The sequence below is a fragment of the Erythrolamprus reginae genome, chromosome 5, assembly GCF_031021105.1.
Source record: "Erythrolamprus reginae isolate rEryReg1 chromosome 5, rEryReg1.hap1, whole genome shotgun sequence".
NCBI classification, from domain to species: Eukaryota; Metazoa; Chordata; class Lepidosauria; order Squamata; family Dipsadidae; genus Erythrolamprus; species Erythrolamprus reginae.
This window is the reverse complement of record NC_091954.1, coordinates 25,591,004-25,603,224: the sequence shown is the minus strand read 5'-3', so window position 1 is coordinate 25,603,224 and position 12,221 is coordinate 25,591,004. Positions and strand designations below refer to the sequence as shown.

At 41.3% G+C, this 12,221-nt stretch overlaps 1 protein-coding gene across 1 annotated transcript in view; it reads left to right on the top strand.

Annotated features, from left to right (window-relative positions):
- PTEN (phosphatase and tensin homolog) overlaps positions 1 to 12,221 on the top strand; it is an 83,349-nt gene that overhangs the window by 14,241 nt on the left and 56,887 nt on the right. The window contains exons 2-3 of the mRNA XM_070752243.1: positions 1,547 to 1,631; positions 9,221 to 9,265. Of these exons, the coding sequence (XP_070608344.1) occupies positions 1,547 to 1,631; positions 9,221 to 9,265 (130 nt within the window). The remainder of the gene's footprint in view (positions 1 to 1,546; positions 1,632 to 9,220; positions 9,266 to 12,221) is intronic.

The following is a 12,221-nucleotide window of genomic DNA, read 5'->3' as shown; positions in this document are numbered from 1 at the left end:
CAATTGTTTAAAAATCAAGTAGTACTGTACTTTTAATATACTTGGTTAATTGATGCAAACTTACCTAGCTGGATTTTGGATAGTTGATTGCTTTTTTTCCATCTATTATTAGACTTTTTGTGTTTCCATAATCTATGGGAGAGAAAATCTGTGCTTTTCTGCTTATATTTAAATTATACAAATATAGCAAGGTAAAAAACCTTAGTGAGAAAAAAAATCTATCAAGAGAAAATATTCTTTTTTCCGTGATGTGTTTCTTTTGTTTCATTGGGAGTCAGTGGTGATTAGCTAAATGAATAAAACGATTATATAGAGAATACTTGTTACTTGAAATACTTAAGCTGTTTCATATTTGGGTATATACATACATCGGTATATACATAGTTTGTATTGTGTCATGTTTAGTGTATTTAATGGTGATTGTTAGCTGTATGCAATGAAATTTCGTTTTCCATCATGGGTGAAGGAAGCATTCAGGATGAGTTGTCCTTGTCCACTCAGAATGAGTCTGTTACTTTTTGCCAGATCCACCCTCCTAGGGCCTAGCTTTGACTCAGTCCTCAGACTGGATGGATGTGGCTATTCAACTCTCTCCTCCTGAATGTTGGTTTCTGATTCCTTGGCTTGATTTCAGACTGTTTTAAGGACTTTGTGATTGTTATTCCCAAGCCATCTGTTATCTGAGATGCTTGGGCATTTTGACAGCTGATCTTCGGCTCCTGCCACGACAGTACATCTGGGCCCTTGCAAAACAGCCAGGCAGGCCTGCCCTGGTGATTTTTTAATCGCAGGATGGCTTTTCACCTGGGACGAAGGGGAAGGAGTGATCTTATTGTTGGACTTCTGTCAGCCATCCAGAACAGTTTGTCTTTATCCTGTCTGGCATGTCTGGCTCATTTGTCTCCCCCCCCCCCCGAAATGTTCCATTCTGCCGCCTGCGTTGCCGCTCCCAGGGTTGACATTAATTCCCACCCGTTTCAACTGTCACTGAGGGGCTTGAGGCAGGTGGTGGAGCTCATGATCACACAGCCCTCAGCATCGGTCATGCCGATCACTAACGTCAACTGGGGTAGACGTCATTTCCTACCTGGATTTGGCAGTTGCTGAGAGACCTGGACGTATTGCTTGAGCCTCAGCTCCTGCAGCCTCACCTAGCTCTCTGGCCCAGGGACACTGAATTTGCTTAGTGATCATGTGGTTTACTACACAAATATTGATTTGTTACATGATTGTGAAAGTATTTTACAGATAGTTGTAAAATCAAGTCATGGTGACCAACTTAATGACTGCAACAAGTTATGACTAAAATGTTGAGCTCAATTGTGGTTGTTTAGTGAGGTTTACTTGTAATAGTCCTTTTAGGTACTGCTGCTTTTACGTTGGACAACTAATTAAATGATAAGCAAGATTTAGGGAAGCATTGCTTAATGTAGCTGACCAATTTTTAAAATTTTAAACTATATAATTAAATATTTGAAATATTTACTACAATTTTTCTGCAATTTTGTAAAAATTTGCAAAAATTTCCTTTAACACAAATATTCAGATATTTATCCAAATATCATTGCAATGGGGTTTCCGGCAGAACGACTTGAAGGAGTCTACAGAAACAATATTGATGACGTTGTAAGGTAAGAATGTAATCTCAGTGTCTTATCTCAACGGCAAGCTTAATATTTTGTGGTTTGTCAAAATGTTTACCATTCTAAATATTTTAAATATTTTAATGTTATTTGGATTATTTATGATTTGTTCTATCTTGTTGTGAGCCGCACCGAGTCTTCGGAGAGGGGCGGCATTAAAATCTAAATAATAAACAAACAAACAAATAAATAAATAAATAAATTCTGGATTGAATGAATGAATGAATTGAAACAAACTACTGCTGCCAGTATAGAGGAATTGATGAAAGAATAAAAATATTTTGAAAATTTCGATTCTGTTCTGCCAAAGCATTCAGTCCAGCTAGGAAAGTACTAAGCTTTGAATTTAATATATACAAAATTTACTGTATTTTCAGAGTATAAGATGGACTGGAGTATAAACCTTAGTTTTCAGGGAGGAAAATGGGGGTTGTGGTGGAATTCTTCCTACCAGGTATTCATCTGGCTAGTCCTTAGCCTGGTCAGCTTCAGCATATTCGTTTGCTCTCTGGTCTTGAAGGTGGGGGTGGTGGAGTGGGGAATAAGCTTCAGCACATTCATTCGCTCTCGAGTTTTGAGGTTGGGGATGGTTGGGGCTATACTTCTAAAGCACAGCTGACTGTTGGAGGGAGCAGCAATTAGAAAAGTAGGCAAAGCTTAGCTTGTGTTTGGGCTGCAAAACAGCTTTAAAAGAACAGCTGATCCTCGGAGAGAGCTCCAGTGACTAAAGCAGACAAAGCACAGAAAGGGTAAGAGAGGGTAAGAGTCTTTCGTAAGCTCCTTAAAACCCACCTCTGTCGTCAGGCATGGGGGAATTGAGATATTCCTTCCCCCTAGGCCTATACAATTTATGCATGGTATGTTTGTGTGTATGTTTAGTTTTTAATAAGGGTTTTTAGTTATTTTAAATATTACATTTGTTATATGTTGTTTTAATTATTGTTGTTAGCCGCCCCGAGTCTACGGAGAGGGGCAGCGTACAAATCAAATAAATAAATAAATAAAAATAGAAGGTACCAGTGTTATGCATAGCCATTTTGGGCACCGTAGAAGTGTTTGGAGGCTGAAAATGCAATGTGTGGAGCCTAAAAATACAAGCCATTGTCAGTGGCAATCTTTGCAGCAAGGAAGAGTATGTACGGAGACCAAAGAGTAGGAGCTAGTGAGTGGGCCAAGCTACATTCAGAGTATAAGACACACCCTAATATTCAGCCTCTTTTAAGGAGAGAAAAAAGTGTCTTATACTCTGAAAAATACGGTAATATATATAAAATTTTAATTTATATAAAAATATCCCCGCCCCCCCAAAAATCACCCTCTCTCAGTAACTGTATCAAACTTCAATTATTTCTTGCTGAAAAATAGTTTCCCCTCTTTTACTTTGGCATTGGGTATATTGTACTGAGTGCTATTGGTCTCCCTGCTGTGCATATTTGTTAACCCTCCATAATTCTAAAGCTTCCTTGGCCACCTGAAATTCAAAATCTGAAAAGGCCATTTCATAATTCTTCTCTTGGGGATGATATTGAAGCAGAGGAAGCTGTGGAAAAACTGGTAGATCACTGGGGAAATTATTTGTGGAAGGCAGATCATTGTTACAAAAAGTATTACATCCCACTTGTGAGAATTGCCCTGAAATTATCTTACTACCTTGAAAAAAGTTTGACAAATGTTTCCATAAAAGCACAATAATCGAACAAAGGTGAACAAATTTGGTTGCTTCAGATACTACAGTGATACCTTGTCTTACAAACTTAATTGGTTCCTGAACGAGGTTCGTAAGGTGAAAAGTTGATAAGATGAAACAATGTTTCCCATAGGAATCAATGGAAAAGCGAATAATGCATGCAAGCCCAAAACCTTTGCCTTACTACCACCAGCATTCTGATCCTTGTTCAGGGGTGGGTGGAAGGGGAAGGGTAGACAGCGCAGGCTGCCCAGGGGGAGCCTCATGGGAGGATTGACATGCACAGGAAGCTGCCTGGCGGCTTGTCAAGCGGTGGGGCTTCCACCCTCCTTGAAAGTTTTCGGTGACGGCAAAGGAGAATCCCGGCGCTTCGGCTTCAAACAAGGCTCCCTTGACAAGATGCCCCCCTTCCTCCTCCTCCTCCGGAGCCTGCGGGGACAGCTACACGCTCCCCTTTGTCTTCCCGGCCAAAGAAGCGGTGCCCAATTGAAGTAGCGATCCGGAGTCCTAATCCGGCCGCTGCATTTCCTCCCTCCGTTTGATCCTGGGCAGCTCTGTTCAGGAGAAACCGCTCTGAGTCCTCTTCGCCCCTTCTACCCATCGGAAAGAGAAAGAGAAAGAGTGAAAGGGAAAGAGAGAGGGGAGTGTGTTTGTGTGTGTGTGTGTGAGAGAGGGAGAGGGAGAGAAAGAGTGGCTGACTGCCTCTCCTTTGCAATGACACTCGAGGATGATAAGATAGATAGATAGATAGATAGATAGATAGATAGATAGATAGATAGATAGATAGATAGATAGATAGATAGCCAGCCCCCACCCGGGTTTCGTGAGGGCCAGCCTATTGCACACCACGAAAAGACGCTCAGTCAGAGGGGTGGACAACAGCTCCGGGAAAGACGGAGAAGGGCCCCCCCATCCACACACACACACCTCCAAGGAAACACGAGGCAGGGAAGCTGTGTGAGGCACGTATGGGAGGAAGCTTCTGAGGAGAAGGTTGAAACAATGAGGGGGGAGAAATAAAGAAAGAAAGCCGTGTTTGCCCGTCCCTCAGCTGCTCTCTCGTCCTCGGGTGTCATTGCAAAGGAGAGGCAGTCAGCATCTCTCTCTCTCTTTCACACACGCAAACACACTCCCCCCTCTCTTTCCCTTCCACTCTTTCTGATCGGCAAGAGGGGTGGGGAGGACTGGGAGCGGTTTCTCCACGTAGAAGCCGCGTAGGCTCGCCTGGCTGCCAAGGATCAAACTGTTTCCGTTCAGTTCTCAGGCAAGATGGATAAATGGATGAATGAGATAGATAGGTAGATGATGGATGGATAGGTAGGTCGGTAGGTAGGTAGATGCTGGATAGATAGATAGATAGATAGATAATGGATAGATGGATGAATAGATGATAGATAGATAGATGATAGATACATAGATAATCTTCTATCCCTCCATCCATCCATCCACCCACCCATCCAGGTACGGAGAAGGGATCAAAGAGCTGATTTGGCTTGGGGGGGGCAGGAGCAGCGACTCCGGACCCCGGAGCCTTTCCCCCCCCTCTTCCAAGCTCTTTGCCTCTTCAGGAGGCAGGTTCCTGTTTGCCGGGCAGATTCAAGTTGGCTCTGGGTGGGAGGGGTGGGGGGAGGCGTCCTGGCTTTGGGCTTTGAAAAGTCTGGAGCTGCTGATTCGGCTTGGGGGGGGCAGGAGCATTGACTCCGGACCCAGAGCCTGACATCCCTCCCCAAGCACTTCGCCTGGCAGGAGGAGGAGGAAGGGGGGCATTTCGACTAGCCGCTGAAAAGCCAAGGGAAACTCCCAGGTGCTTCAGCTGGCAGTCGGGAGGTGGGGAATTCCCGGTGGGGCGGAAAGAGAATGAGAAATCCCAGCATTGGCAGTCACAAGGCAGGGAAATCCCTGCGGGAGTAAGAGAGCGCATGCGCAGTGAGAGAGCCCATGCTTGGTTCGTAAGATGAAAATGGTTCTTAAGACAAGGCAAACAAATCGTAAACCTCAGGTTCGTATCTCAAAAAGTTCGTATGACGAGGAGTTCGTAAGACGAGGTTCCACTGTATATCTCTTACTATCTGGATGTTAACTGTAACAATCCCATTTTAATTTGTCACTATATGTGAATATATTGCTCCAATGCTAGGCCACAGATATAGCAAATATATTTTCTTTTTAAAAACTTTTCCTTTATTGTTGCTGCTTCATTTGTTTGATTTTTTTTAAAAAAAGTTAAGTATTAAAAATAAATTATTTTTAAACAGAGCATAAAGTTTCATTTGAGTATGAGAATGAAAACTTACATAAAATAATTTGGTGTTTAAAATGTTTTATAATACCATAAGTGTTATCTAATTTTATTATCATACAAGTTTTATCATTCCACTTCACCAATTGGAGTACATATGTATGGTCAGAGTGGTAAAAATAGGATTGCTTTAAAAGAAAAATAAAATGCCATTTAATAAATAGTAGTTTGAATTAAAACTGCTAAACAATTAAAAAACCCTTTTGTCCCCATAGACCTAGCATCTTTACTGCATATGATTTATAGGCCTGAATACATTGATATGGGCACAGTTATTTATGTCACAGTTATAATTTGAGGTTGACATCCTTGAATCACATATTTAATTTAAAGCTTTCAAAAGGTGAAGTGAAAACCCCCTCATAGTACTAAGACTGTCACGTCCTCTGGAAAGCACAGCATAATTGCTTTGTAGCTTTTCCAGGTGCCTTTTCCCTCAAACTATGGGTCATGCCTAAATATGTACTCAGCCTGGGATAACCATAATAGCAGCTGTTTTTATGGTAGATGTGTCTACAGGGATTCCTAAACATCTCTAAACTTGCCTCAAATATTATCAATTCTAACCTGGAGAATAAACATCTCAATTTTGATGGTTTTTTAAAATATTACACAAATCAATCTCCTATCATGTTTATTCTGTCTACTGTTCGTATTACTTTTGTAGTAAAACTAGTATCCAGTGCCATTCCAGTTCTTATTTTATCACACCTTCATGAAAAAACTGTGATAAAGTGATTTCTGTTGAGATCAGAAGTTTTTGTTTTCTTTATTAAATCCTAGAAAAAATTCCATTTGTTCACTAAGAGTTGACAGATACTTACCTAATGGCACATAATCATCTACCAATATTTAATAAAACAATATTTAATTAAAATTAATTTAATTAAAATTTAATTATTTAATCAAAAAAGAAAACCTAAAAATTTCAGAAGGAAAATTAAAAATATTGTATTACAAGGCAAATTGCATTCATATTAGATTGATAACAACATACCCTATGCCAGAGGTAGGCAAACCTGGCTCTTCTATGACTTGTGGACTTCAACTCCCAGAATTCTTGAGCCAATCATGCTAGCTCAGTAATTCTGGGAGTTGAAGTCCACATGTCATAGAAGAGCCAACTTTGCATATCCCTGCCCTATGCAATATGCATATGTCGTGCATTGAATGCATATTTCAAAACAGGAAGCCTTGAAATATCTTTGGTACTTGATTTTCGGAGATCTAACAGTTTATAATTGATTTAAATTTGAGAGTAAAAGTTCCACTGTGACCACCAGTCCTTCCACTCAATAAATGGTGTCATTATAGTAATAATATAATGTGTTTTTGTTCAGAGAAATTCAATCTGATCCTGAATTTGCAGAATTAATCAATACTATTTCTGGTAGGAAATGTTATAGAGATTGCAAGAATTTTGGTAGTTTAGTTGCACCCAGATATTTTAAAAAGAATAAAACAATTCTTTAAAAAGTAAAACTGAATAATAGGGTACCTTCCAAAGACCTAATTTGTTTGATTAAATACTTTTAAAATAGGTATTAGAGCAAACAAAAGAATCTTGAAATAAGTACTCTAATGTTGGAGCTGTTAACAGTAGTTACATTTGTGGTTTTGACTTAAGGGCTTTCTGTTGATTCATTTTCTCATCCAGAAACTTGACAATCAAGCTTAATAGAGTATGAAGCGAGTAGTAAGTTGGCAAAAGAACAAGAATCAGTTATGATTTGAGAATTGTTCTGTGCAAATACATGGATAGGTCAAACCTGTAGGTATTTCAGTTACCTGAATGGCATTTCAGCAAATAATGAATAGTTTAATTTTTAGATGTCCAAAGTGAACAAAACTTTATTGCACTGTTATGTAATTTTTAACTAAGTTAGACTTTAAAAGTAATCTGTTTGACAATAAATATATTATCTAAATACAAATCTAAAATCTTTTACAATTCAGATTGCTTTTATTACAATATACTAGTTAAAACATGCTTTTAAAAGAATCATGGTTAACTTGTTATGATAACAAATTATTCAAAATACTTAAAAAGTATTAATTACTACTAATTACTAATAGTATGGCATAATATTTTGGACAAGGAGATCTGGAATTTGAGGAATGGCATTCTGATTCTTTATGCCAAGATAAAATCATAATGCAATTCTATATAAAACTGCATTATTTATGTACTAACACTATTTATGACTCTAAAATTGAAACTTCATAAAGCAGAATTTGAGTATACTTCAGTATACATTTTTATATTTTTTCCCTGGAATTTATGGGTGAAATAATCATAATTTATGAGCTGACATGTATAATAAATACAGTATCTTTCCATTTTTACAATAACACTAAGCCTTTAATTCCGTTTCAAGTATGCAGTAGCAATGCACTTGTGCATAGAGCTTAAAACAGTTCATCCAAGTAGTTAAATACCATAGAAGCTACAATTGAACAGCTACCTTAATACTAACAATGTAGATTGAATTATTTCTATGTAAACAAGAATTCAAAAATGAATTTGAAATCCTGAATTGATGATTTACCATAGCATGAAGATTTTGTCAGGTGTCCAAGCTACAACTCAGCATAAGCTTCCCAGATAGCGTACTCAACAAGACTAGATAGGAATCTTTATTGCATACCAGATGAAGCCAATATAAACAGTTGGTTTTCTCTACAGTCATTAGCATATAGTCTTTTCTTATCCTAACTACAGCTTAAATCTGGTGCTTCTTTGTCCTGCCTTTCTCATACCTTATGGATTGTTGCCTTGATTCAGTTTTGAAGCTGTTGGTTATTTAGATAACTGCCATCTTTGCCGTAAGAAACTTAGATACCCATTTAAACTCTTAGTTATTTAACTTCTATTAAATCTCATTGAGATTTGATGTATTAACAACTGGTTCTATGAAGCTTTTTTCAGTTTGAGAAATATTGATTCATAAAGTTAGATTATAATTATGCAAGAAATAATCACATTTTTCTAAATATAGGTGATAACATTTTATGAGTGGCTTTTGATAAATGATGCAGTGCCCCAGCATTTGAAGGAACTACAGTACTGTATTTAAATTGTTAAAATACCAATAGCCACACAGCACATTCCTAAAATAATGAAAGAAAATTAGTACTGTACATTCTGTATTGTGGATGTAATTAAAATGCATAGAACCACATTTTTTCTTAAACACTTGATTGTTTGACATTATGGTTTATTTTACTGTTATCATTTAAATTTGAGGCTGACTGCTTGTTATCTTTTGTGAAGTAGAATTTTTATTTCAGAGAGATTGTATGAAAGTTAAAATTAAATTTCAATGTAGATGGTGCTAGAAATTCAAATTTCTTTAGTTCAGTAACAGGAATACTTTTTAGAATTGTGTGTGTATGTGTGTGTGTGAGACAGATTTAACATTTTCTTAGATTTATAACTAAGGAAAATATCATAGTGAAAAGCAGCAGTTGATATGTTATATCCATAAAATGTTATTTGATCAAAATTGCTCTTAAACATATTTTAGTCAATCTTTTTTTTTTTTTTAAAAAAGCATCAAAATGAGTTTAACATATCACTTTTCTTTCAAGGTTTCTGGATTCAAAGCATAAAAACCATTACAAGATATACAATCTGTAAGTATTCTTTTTTATGTAGCTTCTATAGATACTGGCCTTAAATATATTAAAATGCATTAGAACAGTGGCCCCCAATCTTTTGGATGCCAGCAGCCAGTTCTGTGGAGGGCAGTTTTTCCATGGGCTCGCGGCATAGTTTTGTCTGATCACTTGCACCTTCCTACTAGTGTGCTGCCTGGTTCTTTAACAGGAAACCTATGAAACTATGATATATCACATAACTTGTTTTAGGTTTAGCAGGTGAATGACTTCATAATGACTAAAAAGAGAATTGAAACATTAATAATTCAGTGGTTATTACTGAGTTAACTAAGTTGACATGATACTTTATTCTATAAAGTAATTGAGAATTTTGGAGTTTATTTCCTAATGATACATACAGTGGAACCCCGACATACGAAATTAATTGGTTCCGGAAGGAACCTCGTATGTCGAAGAGCTCGTAGGTCGAAGCATTGTTTCCCATAGGAAACAATGGAAAAGTGATTAATGTGTGCAAGCCCGAGGGCTGAGGGGAAAAGACGTCGGCTGAGGGGTGCCCGGTGCTTCGGAGCCGGCATGGGGGGGCTTTCCATGCTGGCTCCGATCTTTTCAGACAGGCGCGCCGATTCTCCGCTCACTCCGGGTGAGCGGCGAATCGGCGCATCTGTTTAAAAAGATTGTAGCCGGCATGGAACATCCCCCCATGCCAGCTACGAGCTTTTCAGACAGGCGTGCCGATTCTCCGCTTTTAGCAGTGAGCGGAGAATCGGCGCGCCTGTCTGAAAAGCTCGTAGCCGGCATGGGGGGATTTTCCATGCCGGCTACGATCTTTTTAAACAGATGCGCCGATTCGCCGCTCACCCGGAGTGAGCGGAGAATCGGCGCGCCTGTCTGAAAAGCTCGTAGCTGGCATGGGTGGATTTTCCATGCCGGCTACGATCTTTTTAAACAGATGCGCCGATTCGCCGCTCACCCGGAGTGAGCGGAGAATCGGCGCGCCTGTCTGAAAAGCTCGTAGCTGGCATGGGGGGATGTTCCATGCCGGCTACGATCTTTTTAAACAGATGCGCCGATTCGCCGCTCACCCGGAGTGAGCGGAGAATCGGCGCGCCTGTCTGAAAAGCTCGTAGCTGGCATGGGGGGATGTTCCATGCCGGCTACGATCTTTTTAAACAGATGCGCCGATTCGCCGCTCACCCGGAGTGAGCAGAGAATCGGCACGCCTGTCTGAAAAGATCGTAGCTGGCATGGGGGGATGTTTCATGCCGGCTACGATCTTTTTAAACAGATGCGCCGATTCGCCGCTCACCCGGAGTGAGCGGAGAATCGGCGCGCCTGTCTGAAAAGATCGTAGCTGGCATGGGGGGATGTTCCATGCCAGCTACGAGCTTTTCAGACAGGCGCGCCGATTCTCCGCTCACTGCTAAAAGCGGAGAATCGGCACGCCTGTCTGAAAAGATCGCCGCCGGTCCGGTGGGGTTTTGCAGCAACCTCCGAGCCCAGGTTGCTCGGAGGTTGCTGCAAAACCCCACCAGACCGGCGGCGATCTTTTCTGACAGGCGCGCTTTCTCGAAAGGGCGGAGAAAGCCCTCTCTCGCAGCCTCCTGGCTGGGAGCACTTTCGCTGCGAGAGAGGGCTTTCTCCGTCCCTTTCGGGAAAGCCCTCTCTCGCAGCGAAAGTGCTCCCAGCCAGGGAGAGCGTTCAGATCCCCCCACCTCCAGCAGAAAGCGTTCAGATCCCCCCACCCCCAGCAGAAGCCAAGGACTCACCAAGCGCTGGATACGAACGGAGAAGAGCCAGGCTGGTTTGCTTTGCAGAGCCGAATAAAGCGTCACGCCCCCCTGACGCTTTTGGCGGCAAAAGAGCCCAGCATCGCTTCGGAAGCCGCCGAAAGCGTCAGAGGGGCGTGACGCTTTATTCGGCTCTGCATCAGCTCGGAAGCAAAGCAAGCCAGGCCGGCTCTTCTCGGCTCGTATCCCGAATGGAAGCTCGTGAGTCGAGCAAAAATTTCTCTACTCTCCCAGCTCGTATCTCGAGTAGCTCGTAAGTAGAGCTGCTCGTATGTCGGGGTTCCACTGTATTAAGAAAAACAGGTATCAAAATCTTTTAATATTGATTTTCTTAGTGTAATTTTAAAAAGATTCAATATATTCATATTAAAATCTAGGTTTAAGGTTTAATAGGAATACTTTACTTTATCATTACTTTATTCAATTCAGTATTATTTAGTTACAAATTTATATACAGTAGTACCTCATGAGACGAACCCCTCATCTCACGAACTTTTCGAGATATTAACCCCGGGTTCGGGATTTTTGTGCCTCTTCTCACAAACTTTTTTTGCTTACGAATTCGCCGCCGCGAACGCCGAACCCGGAAGTTCGGCAAAAGTTCAGGTTCGGCATTCGGGTTCGGGAGGCCGCTGAGAAGCGCCGCTGCCCGGCTGTTACCTTTGCAGAAGAGCTGCGGAGCTGTCAGCTGGTCGGAAGGCTCAAACAGAGGTGGAGAATCCCAATAGGGAATTCCATGGGCGGAGCTTTGATGTCACGGAGACGTCCTTCCTGGCCGGCCGAAATGTGGACTCCAGGAAGGACATCTTCGTGACGTCAAAGCTCCGCCCATGGAATTCCCTATTGGGATTCCCCACCTCCGTTTGAGCCTCCTGACCGGCTGATAGCTCCGCGGCTCTTCTGCAAAGGTGACAGCCGGGCGGCGGTGCTTCTCGGCGTTCTCCCAAACCCGAACGATGAACCTGAACTTTTGCAGAACTTCCAGGTTCGGCGTTCGGGGGAATGCCAAGAAGCCTCCCGGCTGTTTCAAAAGGTGACAGCCGGGTGGCGGCGCTTCTTGGCGGCCTCCCAAACCCGAACTTTTCGGGTTCGGTGTTCAGGAGAACACCGAGAAGTGCCCGGCTGTTTCAAAAGGTGACAGCTGGGTGGCAGCGTCCAGCGGAGCGCTGTTTTTGCAATTT